General features: G+C 38.9%; 3 protein-coding genes across 4 annotated transcripts in view; 2 read left to right on the top strand and 1 right to left on the bottom strand.

Annotated features, from left to right (window-relative positions):
• LOC134854320 (calcium uniporter protein, mitochondrial-like) overlaps positions 1-5,803 on the top strand; it is a 192,449-nt gene extending 186,646 nt beyond the window's left edge. For both annotated transcript variants that reach the window (XM_063870528.1, XM_063870527.1), the window contains exons 7-8: positions 4,607-4,810; positions 5,203-5,803. In XM_063870528.1, coding sequence (XP_063726598.1) covers positions 4,607-4,810; positions 5,203-5,415 — 417 coding nt within the window. In that variant the 3' untranslated portion in view covers positions 5,416-5,803. The remainder of the gene's footprint in view (positions 1-4,606; positions 4,811-5,202) is intronic.
• Positions 1-18,818, bottom strand: part of LOC134854323 (uncharacterized) — a 348,488-nt gene that overhangs the window by 164,567 nt on the left and 165,103 nt on the right. The window lies entirely within an intron of this gene.
• The window catches only part of LOC134854316 (nonsense-mediated mRNA decay factor SMG8-like), a 33,529-nt gene continuing 31,319 nt past the window's right edge, over positions 16,609-18,818 (top strand). The window contains exon 1 of the mRNA XM_063870521.1: positions 16,609-16,859. Within this exon, the coding sequence (XP_063726591.1) occupies positions 16,637-16,859 (223 nt within the window). The 5' untranslated portion in view covers positions 16,609-16,636. The remainder of the gene's footprint in view (positions 16,860-18,818) is intronic.

Below are 18,818 nucleotides of genomic sequence, written 5' to 3'. Positions count from 1 at the left end.
AGAGTCACTTGCACCACACTCGAGTCCATCGGCTCGGATCACCTCTCGATCCTGATCAGCACTGATCAGAAGCTGGAAGCTCAGTCAGTGAAGAGCCTGAACTACAGGGAGACGGACTGCGACGTCTACAGAAGAATTTGCCGCGAACTGTTTAGCAGAGATTGGCCTGAACAGTCACTGAAGACAGACAACAAGCTGTTTGTCAAGCTCGTTCTTGAAGCTAGAAAGAAAAGCACTCCCACCACGACCAGGAAGAACTGCTTGTCGTGGTGGATCCCCGAGTGCACAACAGCAAAGAAGCGCTGCAACAAAGCTCTCTCAGTAGCACGCGAAGACTCCGGGAACAGCGACAAAGCAGAGGCTTAAGGCTGGCACGCAACAGCTTTGACCAGACCATCCAGAATGAGAAGACCAGAACCTGGAAAGAGTACGTGAGAACTTTGGACCCGACTGTTCCCTCCACCAAGGTCTGGAACACCCGTGGACGGCCGCAGCAAATCCGCCCTCCCGAACAAGTCAATTCTCAACTTCAACGGCACAGTCTTCAGCGAAGACATAGACAACGCCGAAACCGCTGTTCAGCAATACGCCTCGATTAGCACCGTGAAGATCAAACATGAAGACTCCTCTGCCGCCTACCAGGCAGTCCGTGCCCGGAATAGAGAAGATACCGCACACAACCTCAGTGCTTACGAATTCAGTGCTTACGAGCTGGATGATGCTCTTTACATGGTGAAGAGCGGGGCCTGCGGCCACGACAATATCCATCTGCTCTCTCTGAAGAGGCTCCCTGAAGTCGCCCGCTACCGTCTGTTAGAGATATACAACAGAAGCTGGACGGAAGCCCGCATTCCCTCGGATTGGAGGATGGCGCAATCAATAAGAATCCGGAAATCCTCGTCGAAATCAGGGTTCACCGCGCAGACAGACAAGGTCGTGAAGAAGATGAAGAGTCGACCGAAGATCATAAGTGCCCTCAGCGGAAAGTCGTGGGGTCTCTCAGCCTCGGATCTCCGCACGCTTTACAAGTGTTACGTCAGGCCAGGTGGTTTATTTGCTGCTGGATTTTGGTACCCCTTCCTCTCCGGCACCAGCTGCTCGAAACTCGAGGTTGCCAACAACTCAGCCGCCAGAATCATAGCAGGTCTGCCGTCCGGCTCCCCTTCCGTCCCTGTCTGCACAGAAGCGGGTTTTCCTTCGATCAAGTTTGTTGCCGAAGTTGAAAGTGCGCTTCACTTCAACAAAATTGCTAGTCTGCCAGAAGAACACCATCTGCATGACATAACGACCACCAGAAGTTTGAGACCCAGACTGAAGTCCAGGGGCGAGTCCAGCCTCCGAGACTGCTGGAGATCGAGAAGCAACTTTGTCATCTCAATAACACCAAACGGACGACACCTTTGAAGCTGCAGCGAAGACGACAGTAGAGAGCAGACAAGAAGACCTCTAACGCAGTAAAGTCGACCAGAAGAGCTTTCATGCAAGGTATACAAACGGGAAGATGCTAGCCAGTGCGATGGGCCCGTTCAAGATCCGAAGAAGTAGACCTGTCCAGACTGAGAGTAAATAGCGCGCCTTTCCTCCGCCAAGTCGCCCATAAGTTCGGAAGAGAAGAATCAGATTTATGCCCTAACTGCGAACTAGCAACAAAGACATCAGATCACTTTCTCTTTCTTTATCCCACATGGCTAAATATCAGAAACAAAATCTTCGGCCCGAATCCTGACTACAATGTCCTACAGGAACAGCCGACTAAAGTCCTGGACTATCTTCGCCGCACTGGGCATTTATGCCCTCCGAATCTGGGACGGGAGTCACAACAAACTACAACAACAAGAAATGAAAGCAATCAAAAAACGGAAAAGACACTAGCCGGTCATCAAGCCTGCTTCAGTTGTATCCATTGTGGACGACTCGCAGCAGCTGATTGCCTAACCGAGAATTCAAAATATCAGATGAACGCTCATTTCTCATGCCTCCGAACACTCATTTCTCGAGAACTGTGATTCGCCATAGAAACCTTATCAACTGCACTGGACTGAATTCCAGTGTTGCTGACACTCGAGAGCAGTTCTGGATCATGCGAGCCAAGACGCTGGCGCGAGCAATGATCAGCAACTGCATAACTTACTTCAGGTTTCATATCAGAACAATGGATCAGCTAATGGGAGAATACCCTAGCGAGCGAACTCAATCCAACACCACCCTTTTCCTACGTTGGTATCGTACTACAAGCATGCCGATCAACTACTCGAGTTTTTGACCGTAATACTACTCTTAATTCTGGACAAGGAAAGTCAAATCGTCGCCAGCATTCTCCTACGTTGGTATCGACTCAGTCGGACCAATGTACTCTAAGATGCCGATCAACTACTCAAGTGTTTGATCGGAATTCTTTTCTACTCAAAAAGCACTGTAGAAAAAAGCAGAACTTGAAAAGAGGAGATTTATTATACGTAACCGATGATGTTAACTGCCTTTTTCGTGGCCACTTGGCATCGCGGAAAATGTATGTGCTGGAAACGATAGTTTAGTGAGCGTAGGTAGAGCAAGTTGAAACAGGAAGTGAAGCTAAGTACGTGAGAGATTTTATGATTTTGCAAATTGGCGATAAAAGAAAAAAAAACTTTACTGATTGATCAGAGATCAATGGGGGCGGCAATGTTGGAGCAAACAAAGCATGTTTTAATTAATACGCTAATTTTTTTCACAGGTAAACTCAAAGATGCATGCTAGTTTTCCCATAATTTATTTTTTCCTTCGCCCGCAGTTTATAGTAAATAATTCATCTTTCATTTAATCTTCAAATGATAAAGTTGCTTTCCAGCTATCGCGAAATATTCAACCGGCCTGAAATTTTTGATTTTTCGTGTATTTTCGAGCTAGTAAAACGAACGATTATCGTTCTTTAGATATGAAATATAAAAATTAGGACTAAAAAAAATTGAGTTTAGACCTTTTCTGGCTGAAAAAACTATCAAAAATTATTGGAACTGTTAGGGCAGAAAATTGAAAAAAGTCATTTTTTGTTTATTAAATTAAGAGAAAATTGGAATCTTATATGCTTATTTTATTAAGCTTCCAGTGTTTGTATAGTTCTACCATCACACGACATACAAAAACAGACTAATTTGAAGAAAAGAATTTTTTCTGAGAATGTCGGAACATTCTGTGCTACTCGCACGGCAACCGGCTATCCTTGTTTACACCATTTCAAAGCCTTTTGAAATGTTAGTGACATCTTTTGAACAAACCGTATTTTCAATTGAAAGTCAAGAAAAAATGCATGCTCAAATGTGTGTTCATTAGTTCTTTTGAAAGGCGCTATTGACATTCTGGAGGGCCATCCACTGATGACATTGCAGCAAGTGAATTTTGCGTTGAGAGCGCACTTACCCCAAAAACCCTATTTTACCCAACAAGCACTATCAAAAGCTTTAGAAGGGAGAATGATCACTTTCAAGATTGCGAGAGATTGTCCTGCAGAGCGTAACAGCGAAGAAAATATACCATCAAAAGATCGTTACAACTGCATTGTGGATCATGAGCCCTGACGTCATAAGTTCGCCAAAAATTTTATTGGATGAATTTGGTGTAAATATCCACATCCGGCGTATTCAAGGGCGATCTGCTAAGGGTGACAGTGTTTATAGAAAGGTCAGTGCTCAGAAAGGAACCAATGTTAGAATCTGTTGTGCAGTTTCCACGGAAGGCGTATTGCATTATCAGGTAATTCCACGAGGAATGAAGAAGGAAGTTTTCAAAAATTTTCTCGAAGCTCTACGTGGAAACATTATCCTTGACGATGGGAACGATGCTGATGGATTTAGGATTTTTGACAATGCTCGCGGGCACAGAGGAATTGAAGATATGGACCTTAGTGGAATATTCCCTCTGAAGAGGCTCCCAAAGTACAGCCCATTTCTAACTTTGGTTGAAGCTGCAATTTCGTGCTGGAAAGCGGCTATGAAACGAAAAATGCAAGAAGAGATGGATTTGTTCATCAGCGTTGATGCCTTGAAGGAGCCAGGACAAACACTTCAGGATTACAGTTTCCGTCATGTCAAATCTATTGTGGAACGAACAAGTTGTGAGATTACCCCACAGAAATGTGTTGGTTGGTACAACCATACGATGACATATATCCCGGATTGTTTGGCCAGGAATAAAATAGATGGATGAACAATGGATGTTGCATAAAAACAGTTGATTCTGTATACTATATTCTATTCTCATTCATTTGAAAAAACATGTTTTCAATTGAAGTCACTTGTGAGCACTCCATCGTTTCTCTATTCTTTAGAACTTACGAAATAAATGTTCTTTCAATAGAAGTTACCTATAATTCTTTTCAAATTACCGATTGTTCAATAGGCTTTGAAAAGGTGTAATAGCAAAATTAACTGGTTTTTGTTTAAAGCGTTGGAGTAGGGGCTAAGGTATCCGCCTCTCAAACGGTGGTTTGGGGATCACGGTAATCTTTTCTCATTGCAACAAGAAAGAAGTACATAAGCGATTCGCCGTGATGAGCTGAACAGCTGGAACGTTGGCCTTTGTCCTCGTGGGTAAATTGATAGTTTTAATTGTAGTGTGTATTTTGTTGTAGTTGAAGGAAGAACTGATTAAGAGCGCAGAGAGAAGAAGTGCTGTTGTGATGTGGGTAGGCGGTGCCTGGATGGCGTTCCAGTTCGGCCTGTTCGCCAGACTGACCTGGTGGGAGTACAGCTGGGACATAATGGAGCCAGTGACCTACTTCGCTGGCTACTTCACGGCAATGGTGGCCTACGGATATTACCTCATAACCCGACAGGTAATGCTCGACACAAATCACGTACAAATTGACATGGCAGTCTCGACTCCCTCTTCCAATCCTCCTCTCGATTTCAATTATTGTTCAGGTGTTTTCGGATGAAATCTAATAACAGCGCTGGAAACAAAATTAATTACCTTGTGATGAATCTCAATGTGGCCCGACAGTTAATGACTTCACCAAACGCATAACTTTCACCAATTTTTCTATGATCGCCTCTTTCAATCATTGAGATATTCCACTTGTCTCTGGTTCTCCAAGTCGAGCTCGCTTTAATTTAGTTTGGCCATTCTAAGTTAATCTGCTGTTTTCCAACAGCAAAGATTGTGTAATGGTCATTCAAAGAACTAAAGAAGACGGCAGGTTTCTACGTTTAAAGGATGTCGGTTTAGGAGTACATTCTTCCAGACGTGAAGAACCGTTCGTTCCTCATCAGTTTCTACAAAGGATCGAAGAAGAAGCAGTTTGACGTGACCAAGTACAATGACCTGCGAGATCAAATAGCCCAGATTGAGCTGGACCTGAAGCGTCTCAGGGACCCTCTGGCTCTTCACTTGCCCATCCTTCCTCCCAAAACTCCAGATGAAGTGGGCCCACGTGAATAATCTAGCAGGGTGTCATATGAAAACTTTGACGATACCGAAACTTCTGGCCCGCTGATTGCTTGTTGTCGAATTGTCGTCAAAGAAGCTCTGAAATTGCAGATATTAATGTTGATAGTCCCAACTACGCGTTAGATGTCTATCTTTTTTTATTTTTCATTTAAAGTGAAAGGCGTTACTAGATTTGCTTTATAAGCTTATGTTACAAAATAGATAATTGACTGCAAGTGTAAATTCTTAACTTTCACATTTTTGTCGAATTGCAGACACAGATGCAGTTAAAAACGTGCCACAGAATGTGAATTTTGCAGACTTAAATAATTAACGCTAATTAGATGTGCCTTTACTGATAATATCGTAAAAAGTTTTGAACGAATTTATTCAAATTATATCTCCTTTTTTCATTAGCTTCCGTTAGTTAACAATAAAGAGGTATAGAAATTTTTGTTACTTTAACCCGAGGTAGATTTCTACATTCGAACAGTTTTAATCACAATGGGTGTAGTTGTCTCTCGTGATGGAATGAAAGCTCCGGCGATTAAAAAGATACAGAGAAAAAACAAAGATGAGATAACCGGTTGTTGTGTTAGAAAAACAGAATATTCCAATCACTTTCATAACCAAAATACCGGAAAAACATTTTGTTCCAGCTATCGTTTTTTAAGAGTGGTGGGATGATATAACCATACAAACGTTAGTGATTTAGGTTTTATCGAGACAACAGTGAATAACAAAAAGCGATTTTTTTAAATTTCTAATTTTTTCTATTTTTGCAGAATGTCGAACGTCGGTCCAATTTCATTTTTCGCAATTTGACTTTTGATTTCTTTTAAAGCTCTGTTCGTTTCCTTTGTTTAAAGGAAGGTAAGTTCCACTATCGAAAAGCTAATATGTAAAGATCGGTTATAAGTTTCGAAAAGGATTCAAGTTTTCAGGTTTCGCAGTGGAATAAAAACAACTCAAAATAACTTAATTTTATCAATAAAATGTCAATCATAAATTGTTCTTGAACTTCAAAGAGATTCCTCAAGCAAGAAACCTCAAGCAAAAACAAGTCATGTTTTTTTGTGTGTGCATTGATTCCTTTCTAATTGTTGGTTGGCTGTTTTTTTTTACTCAAATTTCTTGTCACAATGTTATGAATGGGATTTGTTTTAGTTTTCCTTTGAGACGCTTTGGTAATTTTTTTCTTGAAAATTTAAGTTTTTCTGTAGATTTTTACTCTTGCGAGAGCAAGTGCCTTGTAATCGAGAATTAGATTTTTTCCCCGTAAACAACTTCTACTATGCATCTCTTCTTTATTCACTATTTTCTTCTTTTCTTCTCTTAAAGTCTTTTAGGTTCCTTCTCACTCGGCCTGGGGGTAACGCTGTAGCCTTTGCAACCTAAGGTCTGGGGTTTCAGTCTCAGTCGGACCTTGTTGTTTTTTAATTTTCGCGAGTGCAAATGTCTTGTAATCGGGAACTAGACTTTTCCCGTAAACCACTTTTCTTACACATCTGTAAGAATTTATACTGTTGCCTTATTAGTGAACCTTGGCAACATCGAGACCTTTTCCCAATTGGTTTTCAGGTTTCGCGGATGCTTTTGTCCCAAATGGTCATGGGTTCGAGTCCTAGCAAGAAATGGGTTCAAAGGCAAAAAATGATTGATTTTGTTTGGTAAAATTCAGGTAGTTTTTGTTGCAAGGTTGTAAAACTTAATTGCTCAAAATTTTTTCATTATAATAATTTATTTATTATTATAAATTGGCAACTTAGGTCGCGCTCGATTAATATTAAAAGCTTATCAAATACTGTTGGTTATGTTTTTCGACAGTTTTTCTAAAACTATTTTCATTGTTTCAAAAACTTTTTTTCGATTTTATTATTCTCGTATCATTGTCTGTTCGCTAGCTGGTACTGCAGCATTTGCGATGTATCGCAAGTGATGCGCAACTTAGCTTTGCCGCTGTGTTTTGTATGTATACAATTGAAAAAAATTCGGTAACCTTTGAATTGTCGGACTTTCGTTTGTCGGTTCAAGGTTTGTCAGCTAAAATGGCACATCACGGTTTTTGCTTGTGCAGTAAGCATCTTCCATTGCTGTTGCAAGTTCTGTTCAATTCTATTTTCAAGGGGGCTTGAAATTTAAAAAAAATCAAAATCATTTTTGGTTCAATTGGATTCTGCTCAAAGATAGTCGGCCTAATTGCTAGTACAAGTGTTATTCAAAGTAATTTCAGAGTGGACTTGAAAGTTTTTAAAATACTTTTTTCTCGGCTCCATTTGTTTGCTCACAGGTTGTCAGAGTTCTTCCTATTTGATAAAACAGGTATTATGCAAACAAATATTGGGATCGGGTTTTCAAATTTATCTTTTGAGACGCTTTGCAAAACTTTCTCACTTTTCTTAACAAAAATAGTTCTCTCAAAAAAAGTGATACCAATAGAAAGTCAGAGCTTCCCCCTGTCTGCATGCATAGCCCTCTAGTCTCTCTACCTTACTCTACAGCCTTCGAAAAATTTTTTATCAGAAGTTCATTTCTAAATCACTTTTTTACAGGAGGACAATTTACGTTCTGTTTTAACGCGCGAAAGTTTTATTGATTTGTTTTTCAGATTGCTTTACCAGAATGAATGATTTCCAGTTTCAAAAATGGATTTTCGTTTTTTTTATTGAACCAGTTATCATAAAATAGGTATGGTTTTTCTAAGAAATTGTTGATCGTACAAGATTCATGTTATTCAACGAGACTCTTAAAAATATATATTTCCTTAGAAACCCGAGAGTTAAATTTTCTAAAACAAATATATGTTTGGCCTTCTTGAGTTTTACCTTTCTTAACCTGTCATTTGAAAGTGGCAATGTTGAGAAAGTGGCAATGTTGAGAAAGTGGCAATGTTGTGAAAGTGGCTATCAATAATTACCGTAAACAGCCAAGTTTTTTTTTCAATTATTGTAATTTTTGCTGTTTTTACAGTTATTGCGCTTATTTTGTTGTCAGGTTCACAACTTGTCTAACAAAATTATGAATCATTCGATAGCTCAAGTCATAGCATAATCAAGTTCCTATACTTCTTTGGCAAACTTGGCCTTAAAGTAACGGCTATGCCTAGCAAGTTTAAGGTCGTGGGTTCGAAGCTGGCATGGAATTTTCTTTTCAAATTAAATTTTACCATTCAAAAAAGTGAGCGGCGGCATGTTTTCTGCTTATATTTAAGCGTCTTAGTTACCACAGCGCAAATTTATTTCTTGGTATTGAAACAATGTTCACGTATAACATACCGTTTTGGCTTATGTAATGTCGACGTTGTCCCAAGCTACTGTGTCAATTGAAGCGAAAAGTTTTTTTTATTTTTTTTGTTCTCCGGGGCTTAAAGTTTTTTATGACAACCGTTTTGTTTTGGTTCAACGGGTTTTATCGTAATTTTTTTTGGCATAGTTTTTGCTTGGTTTCTTTTTTGAATGTTTATTCATTATGCTATAGAAAGAAAGAAAGAAAGAAAATTTATTTCTTCAGACATACAAATACATTTACAAAAAAAAATCAAAGAAATTAAGCAATAAAATTTTGGTAAAAGTACGTATTATCTGAAGAGGATAGACTAACGGCAAATTACATGGCCACTAAATGTCTACCCAGTATATACTGATTGAGACATAGAACGTTAATGTGTAAATATAGGATCATTTAAGCAGCAAGTATTTTTGTAAGTAATTGGAGAATTTCATATTTTTACAAAAAGGGCGTTTTCTCGAAAACTAGCAATTTCTGGAAGGTCAAATTTTTGGGGGTAGAATCAGAGCCTCAGATGGGTTTCTGATAGCATCAAGGCCAAGCACCAATTTCTAGGGGTAAAATCAGATCAGCTAAATACGCTATGTACTAACTCACTATTATCTAGGATGTAATTGTCTCTAAAAAACACTCCGATTTTTTCTCCAGATTGCGTGTTGTACACGTAAAGTAATGATGACAAATGCAGAATAATGTTCTGAAATCCTTATTATCTAAAATTATATAATCCCAGCGATCATATTAAGACACTGGTTTGTCAAATTGAGTGTCTAGGGGACGAGTGATGGCATCATCACAACAATTTGACGGCATGTTTAAGTATCTAGCCCATGCGTAAAGTAAGCGATTAGCCCATGCGATTAGTAAGAAGGTAAAGCAAGATCACTGAAGTGAGTAGGAAACTAATGCATTGAAAGCTCAGATTGTGTTGATTGCATATAAAATTTAAGACCAGCAGGAAAAAAATTTAATTAAATTGTAAGTTAAAGGTTGGATGTCAACTCGAACAGAAAACTTGCAATCGATTCATAAGTAAAAACTTCATTTTTTACATTTGTTTAACAAGTCATCCTTGAAGGTGATTTAGGATGCCTAAGCGATGACCAGAAGCTGGATCGATGCGAGAAAAACAAATTAATGAGTGGCGTAGAGAATTTGATAGTAACTACTCGATGAATCAACTCATACTTCATGCAGACAAACAATTGTGGGGTCTTTAGTCATGAGGCATCTAGGAGTTTCAATTTCACCTGAAACAAAATTTTGCTCTTTCGGTTTGTTCGAGATGAGTTTTACGTTCACTCGACCATGCTTTGGAGAGTTAAGCTGGTATTGTACTTTTTATACAAATAAAGTTTGCCCCAAGTTTTTGTCTTATTTTTCATTAGTAGTCGACGCCCTTCAAAATTTCTCTGAAAAATGTCAGGTCTTGTTTCTAAGGTTGCTGCCACTTTTGTTCATTTCTTTCTTTGCTCACTAAACTAGCTCTTGCTTCGTTTTCATTTATTGTTTTAATTTGTGCGTTGGCATAATATTTGTTTGGGACTGGCTCGGATCGTTTCGCAGCTGCACATAAACTGCAGATAACGTATCAGGTGTAACCATAATCCCTAGTAAGATCTTTTCAGTTTTTAAAGGACATTTTCCAGTAGAGCTCGTTTAAAACTTTCATTGATTTGATTTTCTCGTGTTGACATTATTGTGTTTTTGATTTTGCTGGCATTTCGAGATAAAAGGATTGCGAATGTTAATCAGGTGTAAGTCTAATGAAGGGAGTGTATCACCTCGGCAGTGAACCCGAGGTTTCAGAAAATTGAATCCGCACTCCTGGAGTTCTTCAAGTTATCGAAAGTCCTAAGCGTTACGATGTGGGATCAAACTTCGCAGCTCTATCAGAGAATGACCCGATCGGTGCGGAGGCGTGTAGAGTAAACTTGGCGTCCGACGAGGAACGAAGCCAGAGAGGCAGGAAAATAATGGAGCGAAAGCTGGCTCGAAGAAAGCAGAAATGATCCCGAAGCCCGCGAAGCAACGAGGGACAGTTTCTATAATGACCTGGAACATACAAAAAATGTCGCTAAGAGAAACCAACAGAAGAAGATTATTTATTTATTTATTTAAAGTATTTACACCATTGTGGTGAAGGGATTTCTCCCCGTCAAAACAAAGTCAAAAAGTCAACTGACGACAAGTTGCACAGAGACACAGTATTCTCCAAGAACACGAGTTGAGTTCGTTGTAGTTGTTCATGAAGAAGTTCCAATAGTATTTCAGCAGTCGTTTCTTGAGTCCATTGAAGTCGAGAACTTTCACCGATGTGTGCAGAATATTTGCAAGTCGACATGTACGGTACCAAAAATTGTGCCTTGATTTTTTGGAGTTCACGTATTTAACATCAAACAACTTATGGTGACAAGTCGAAAATGTTACGTAATCATCCCACTTAAAATCGTATTTCCCATTGATAATCTTGAACAGTAACAATACATCATTAACTTCCATATACAAAGAAATAGGCAACATGTTGACGCTGATAAGGCGCTGATAGTAAGACAAGTCGTTGTCGAAGAGAATCCACTTGGTAGCTTTGCGTTGTATGGATTCGAGGGCCTTCAAATTTCCGATGTTGGCGTACCAAACAGATGAGCCATACAAGAATATTGGTAGCACCATGGACTTGTATAGATTCAACTTGTGAACTCGAGATAAAATACTGGAGCAATTACTTTTTATAAGAAACAAGACTACCAACGCTTTTTTGCAAGCTTTTTCAATATGATGGGACCATGACAAGCTGGATGAGAAAAGAATACCAAGATCTTTCTGGCTGTCGACGACTGTGAGCTCTTTTTCTGCTATATATACGGTACAATAACGCTGTGAGAAAGGTAAAAGGTGGCATTTATCAGGATGTAGCATCATACAGTTGTCGTTGCACCACTGCAGGATTCTCTTGACATCGGCTTGTAGATGGCACAAACTGTAAGCAGAGTGCCAAGAAAATAGTTTTGAATCATCGGCAAAACTGTACACTGCATTTACCAACCCATCGGGGATATCGATTACATAAAGTGAGAAAAGTAAGGGCCCTAAGATGGACCCTTGAGGTACACCGTTTAGTACAAGCAGAAGCGAAGAGTAGTGTTTGTCCACTTTAACAAACTGTCTATGGTCAGCAAGATAGCTCTTAATAACCGCTAGGAGTCTTCCAGAAGTTCCCAATTTGCGCAGCTTATTAAGAAGGACAGAGTGACTAATTTTTTCAAAGGCTTAAGCGAAATCTATATATACGGCTTTCACCGTATTCCGGTTGTCTGTCTCGCGATAGATCTCGTCTAGGTAACAGATTAATTGAATAATCGTAGAGTTGTGTTTTAGGAAACCATATTGTGAATTTGGTATAAGTGGTCTAATGAAAGGATACAATTCGTCAAATATACAGCGCTCAAGGATTTTGGATGCAATGTCTAATAATGTGATAGGACGATAATTGTTTGCCATTCGCTTGTCAGCTTGTTTATGCAAGGGCTTGAGTTTCCCAATCTTCCACTGCGAAGGAAAGCAACCTGTTCTCTTAATAGAGCTGCAAATGTGACTAAGAGATGTGCAAAGGGAAGGAGTCTTCTTGAATAAAGCCGGTGGCAAGTTATCGTGACCGCGGGACTTGCTTACGTCTAGCCTGGTGGTTATTGTCATTATTTTATGTTCGGAAACGTCGAAGTCAATAAGAAGTTCAGGACCGCACATATTACGAACCCTCGCAACATCTTTGGAAAAAACAGACTGGAAAAACTGGTTGAATTTATTACAAATACTAGTAGGGTTGTTTGCTTCAATGTTATTCCAGTGTAAAACAGGTGGTAAACAGTTTTTGGTTTTTCTGACGCTCTTAAAGTATTTAAAAAGCTTGGTGGTCGAACGAGATGAAGCCAGTTCCTGTTCATACAAAGATTGATCATTCTTTAAATCGTTGTCCACTGACGACTGCAGCACACAAATGCGACATTGTAATTTGTCGGAGTGGTTTTGGTTGAGACGCTCCTCAAGAGTATTCAAGACTTTCAACTTGTATGAAGTTGCCTGAGATACCCAGGAAGGCAGTGAACTGCGATGTTGAGTTCTTACGGGCACGGACTTGGAAATATGCTCGTGCAACCATTCATACCACTGTATCAGGAGAAAATTTAGATTGGTCAAACAAATTCCTTGAAAAGGTTTGTCAGCAATAAGGGCGGCAAGCAAATCAAAGTCACCGCGACAATAGCTAAACTGCTGTGGCCGCTCATCAACGGCAATGTCCTGACTAGGGGCATACGAGACAGCAAGTTTCACAGCAATGTGGTCAGAGGCAGCTTTCTCGTTAACGGAATATGCGTTGGTAAAGTCAGTTGCAGGCTCAACATTGAGAATGAAATCGCTGTCTACAAGGACGACATCCAGAGTATGCAACGTGGTTGTGGGAAAGTCAACCAGCTGCTGGAAATTGTTCTCAAAGAGAACATTCAAAACCGACTTCTCATAGTTTTCAGTTGAGTCATATGTACTCCAATTAACAGTAACCAGATTTGCATCGCCAAAGATGATAACATTTCTTGAAGGATGATGTCTGATAAATTCCATTAAATACTCCCATTTTGTTATTGACCACCTATAGGCACTTGAAGCTGGTGGGTTGTAGATACAAAAGACAAGAATGTCCTCAACCAAACAACTCACAATGTCATCCTCGCACTCGTACACAAGATTTTCTCCCATGTGATTTAAGCTGTTGTTAACAGTTAAAAGTACGCCTCCATTTTTTGAGTGAGTCGTAGTTTTTCTCTCTTTACGGTACAAGTGAAAATTGCCCAAAGGAGTCGGCAAAGTCTGGAGTCCACCATGTTTCGGTTAAGGCAATGACATAAACGTTAGTAGGGATCAAAGCGCGCACAAGAGCATCACGCCTATCTTTCGCAAGGATACTGCGAACATTGAAACAGCAGTTTTATATCACTCTGAGGCATTTCTAGTCAATCAGTAAGTTGAACTTCGATACTGTCTTGGAACAACTTTAGCGATTTGATTCGTAGACTTTTAGGATCCACGCCGTTGTTTATCAGCTCCCTTCGTTTCAATAATATCTTGCGCTCACATTCCCTTTCGGAAGCACTCAGTGCTTTGGAGATGAAGATTTTATCTTCCAGTTCCTTCAGTTTAGGCGCTCGTGACATAACTAATCATGCATCCCAGACATTTGATAATGTGACCAGCAAGGTCCGAGGTCGATTTCGGTCTTTGTTGAATTTTCCCAAGCGCGTGATATTGCTAATTGTTGCATTAACGCCTACGTGATTAAGGACGCTAGTCTATTTGTCATTTTCATACTCAGTGGTCTCAATCCCACTGCCAGCTTCTTTGATACCATCGATTCTTAGCTGTTTCGGCATCGATTCTTAGCTGTTTCGACATCGTTTTTACCGTTTACCGGTTGGTTATTTGGCGGGGGCGTTGAATTTTCCACTGGCTTGAGCAGATCAATTTTTTCGCAAATGGTACCAAGATTCTCTTTTAGAACTGTTTCCATACTTTGCGCCGAAGGTTGCTGTTGAGTTGACGAACTTTCAGTTAGTTCTTTAAAGGGTTTTATCTCATCTTTCATTTGGTGTATTGAAGATTCAACACGTGAAAATTCCATTAAACCAGCGATCATTTTGTCGTTCCCGCGGAGTTGGCTTATCGCCTCTCTTAGGAGACACAAAAGACCGTACTTCTTTAATGAATGTGTGGCTTTGATAAAAACCCTCTTCATCTACATAGACGAGCTCAGCAGTCGTGGAATAGTAGTCGCGGCTGAAGTGACGACCGTCGGTGTTTGTTTGATCCATACCGTTTGCGTACCAAAACTGCCAGTCTGTAGATCTTCACCTGCGGAAACAACACTCTGACTGTTCTCACAGGGCCGCAAAATGCTGGATATGATAATAAGTCGGAGGACTTCCACATCATAACAGTATCTATTTAATAATTTTATCACAACAATTAGGCTAATTGTTGACCGCTAATTGTTAACTAATCCTTGACCGCAAAGGTTGTGTCATTATGCTGAGCGACATAACAGATGAAGGGTCTGGCTTTCTATGGATATGCGAGGATAAGGACAAGGTACCAATAGTCCAGTTGGAGAAAACAGCGATAGTTCTTAGAAAGGAATCGCTAAAATCGACCGCCGAAGAGATACTGAGATACAACAGTGAAAAATCCACTACAGTGATCTACAAAAATCTGCGCCTCACTGCTGTTTGTCGACAGCTTTAGAACTACAGTCAACAAGTGATGGAGGGTTTCAGTTTGTTCCTAGAATTACAGATACGGAAGACGACTCAAAACCCTGATCATAGGTGGAGTTCTTAATTCCCAGATAAGGAAAATGGACAAGCTGTTCGATAATCCAAGTTATTATTGTCTTCAGCAGGCTGATGAAACAGGAGAGGACCTGTTGTTATGTTGGAATTTCCAACTACTTCCATTCATAAACAGTCTGGCACAGGAAAAGAAACGAGGCACTTGGTTTCATCAGATTAGAAAACAATTGCATGAAACTGACAATTTCTTGATGAAACGCTTTGAAAAAAGCTAGTCAAGAATTTGCACGCTGTTTTTGATTCAAGTTTTTCGGATCATCTACGGAAGCTCTTCAAAATAAAGATCCGGAAAATGCAGCTTAGTGAAGATTAAAAAAAGCAAGAGTATATGCTGGAAGGACCCGTAAATAGCCAAGGAGTTCGACAAAGAGTCAAGTAAAACGTTGGAGGAAAGCAGTTCCGTGGAAAACTGAGAGGACTGCTAGCTTCCTGGCAAAAGGTGACCTAGCAACCTGCGGTGTAACCCCAATCAGTTGGAAAATGAGTGGATATACGGGCACTGGAAGTATAACTCAAGAAACTATATGAAGCCATTTCAGAGAGAAATGAGATGGCTAAGAGAAAGAAAATCTTCACCGGCAAATTCGCGTCTTGCGAATGCAAAAATGAAAGAAGGGTAGCCGTTTGCTGTGCAAGTAGCACAGCATGTTCCGACCATATTCTTAAAAACCAAAAAAATGGCACTAACTTTTTTTTTCATATTAGTGCCATTTTTTCTGCTTTGTGTGATAAAAAGATCTGAGCAAGAAAATAGAACTTAGGCATGTTCGACAGTCATACTAAAATAAGCCAATTTGAAAACAGTTTTTGTAGAAACTGACTAAAAAACGAGAAAAAAAATCTTTGAAAAAATTTTTTTTGCAGAATTTTTTGAACCTCAAAATGGCGCTAAAAACGGACTTTATTTTTTACCTGATTTTCCGTGGATTTTCCTTTTTCAAATGGTAAAATAAAGAACCAGAAGAAACAAAAAACAAAGCTGCGGAGGTGGTAATGAAATTGGTTAGTCGAAGTAGCAGACCAGTTCAAAAACGCGTTTGATAACCAGTGTACAAGATCCTTAAAAAGTTTCGCCTCTGTGATAGAGTTGAGCTTTTTTGCTAAATGGTTTGCATAAGATTTTTCTCTTGTTTATTTTAGTCGAATGGATCTAGGTTGCTTTTCTCAGTTATTCTGAAACACAGCGATACACATGGGTTTTATGCGTTGCAGGATTTGTTGATAAAACGCAGCAATTTAGGGTAATATTGGGAAGGTATTGGTCGCCGTAAATTGTACAAATTGGCGTCCACGCACCTTCTGGAGAGTTTTTTTGTGGTAAATTTTGGTTTGTCTTAAAAAAGAACAAAACGGGAAATCATGACTCGCGGTGGGGAAGGAGGGCACTTGCCATGTTTTATTCTACTTCCGTATACAAAAACATTTCAAACGATTGGAAGTAAATTAAATCATTGGTTAAAGATTGCTAGCCGTTCTGCGATCATTTCTGGATCATTCTTACCGATTGCCTTAGATATGAATGAATGTAGTAGATAGTAACTACAATGCGGACTTTGTTTAAATTTCCGCTGAGCGAAAACGACTTGAAATTCCTGTCGCAATTTCAAAGCAGTTTTTGCATCGTTGGAGTGTTTTCTACTTTCTCCGACGGACGATGTGCAATACCAGGGCTACGGAAAAGGGATTTCATTGGTGGTCTGTTGGGCCAGTATAACGAGACACCAGCTGAATCAGAGAGTCCGGAAGGATGCTGGATTGAACTCATAGGTAAGTTATGGAGGATATTGAAAATGTAACTGACAGGGTCCAAAGACTTTTGAAATCAGGGTTTGTGTCCATCTTGAAGAGAATACAATCGACATAAAGCGTGACGCTATATTGCTAAGCAACTGCTTCACCCGATTCTGTATGCATTTTTCTTGCTGAATTTAAGTAAAGAGAAATAAGGCTTGGGCAGCTGGTGAGAATAATCGATACACATTAAAAGTTGCTCAATATTGCATTTTCCTCTTTGCTCATCAAATCTTATCAGCGGAAGAGTAGAATTTGAAACTGGCATTGATCCGATAATATTTTTAAATCAATAGCGCATCTATACATCAACATGCATGAACCTGTTCAAAATTCATATGCCTGTTCAAATTACGGTTAATGCCATATTAGTGCAACAAATAAACAGCAGCGCTAAAACGTTTTCGCCGTTCACTAAATCATTAATAAATGGAAGCAGTTTAACACACAGATATTTTTCGTTATTATTTCAGGTAAAATTCAATGATCATTCATGCTTGGTTAGTCTCAAATAAATTAATACTAAATTCAGATACAACTACTTTGATAAATTTTAATCATATTACTGAAGCTTCCAGTCCTGCCATTGCTCTAAATAAGGATGATTTTTCTTTCCAAGTTTCGTGTAAATATTTTGGTGTCATAGTTGACGATAAGTTGAATTTCACATGTCAAATTGTCAAAATTAAATCTAAATTAGGAAGACACCGTGGTGCTATTTCCCGGTTCAGATTTTCAGTACAGCGAGTGGTATTGATTTAATAGCAAACGTAAATCCTTCGATACAATATGGTTTGCTTGTTTACGGCTGCTTTTTCACAAATATAAATTCTATTTTTTGCAAAAGAAGCTGATCCAAATGATCTATTTCAAATGTACGTCTTACAGTATATCAGATGAATTTAATAATAAGGTATTGTCAGTCCATGAACTGTTAGCCTATGATCTACTCAATTTTTTTCGAAGATCAATCAATAAATTTCATTCCAATAATTTTTTCAATTAGATTTCAACCGAAATTAAATTTTCTTATAATTATCGAAGATCTTCATAGCCAGCTTTCAAAAAAACCAACGTGCTATGAAAAAATTAAATCTCCATTGCTGCAGAATCGTGGATCAAAGCTTTTTAATCTGTTATGCGAGAATTGTTTATTGCCTGAGAAAGAAAATGAGCAGTCTTCAATTTTTCGTTTGTGCACAAATTAAAAAATAAATTCATTTTTGGAAATACCGAACTTCGTCGCTTTATATTTGATAATTAATTTTTATTTATGCTAACCCTGTTTAATTAACCCTTATTTGGTTGTCGGCGGGAAGCCTAATTAGGGCTGCGAATCTATGCTGAAAGGTCGACTGCTAGCTTCTTCTGGTTTTCGAGAAATTGTTGTTTTTTGCAATTTTTCAGAAAAAGTTAGATGCAAAATTAATTATCAAAAATTTTTTTGTCTTATCCGTTTTCATGTGTACTTATTGGAATGAAAGTGACTTGTTTTTGGGATGCTATCTGTCTCTAAGTTTAGTTTAAGACTGATTTTTGTTCCTTTTTTCGTAAAAAAGGAATATATAATATAATTCTACATCAATTTTCATGTTCATATATTTCTTTTAACCAGTAAAATTCTTGAAGTTAAGATAAATTTAAAGGGTAGACCTTAAGTGGGCATTTTCAAGTGCCTTTCGTCTATGCTCTCCAATTTTTTTACCGCGTAGTTTGTCTACAAGTTTGCTGATTACTATATACGAAGAAATATATTCCTTCTTTTTTTCCCCGTAATGAACTTCATTCGCGACAAATGTATCAAATTTATGGTCGATGTTATTTTTTGATATTTTTTCTCAAACAAACAAGTTTTTCGAGTAGTTAGTTTTTTTTTGACAGGCTATGACTTAAAAATCTGCGCCAAAAAGTCTGATTTGCCGGCAATAATGATTG

The sequence above is a fragment of the Symsagittifera roscoffensis genome, chromosome 9 (genome assembly GCF_963678635.1).
Source record: "Symsagittifera roscoffensis chromosome 9, txSymRosc1.1, whole genome shotgun sequence".
Classification (NCBI taxonomy): domain Eukaryota; kingdom Metazoa; phylum Xenacoelomorpha; order Acoela; family Convolutidae; genus Symsagittifera; species Symsagittifera roscoffensis.
The sequence above is the reverse complement of the archived record's forward strand: the minus strand, read 5'-3'. Positions and strand labels throughout refer to the sequence as shown.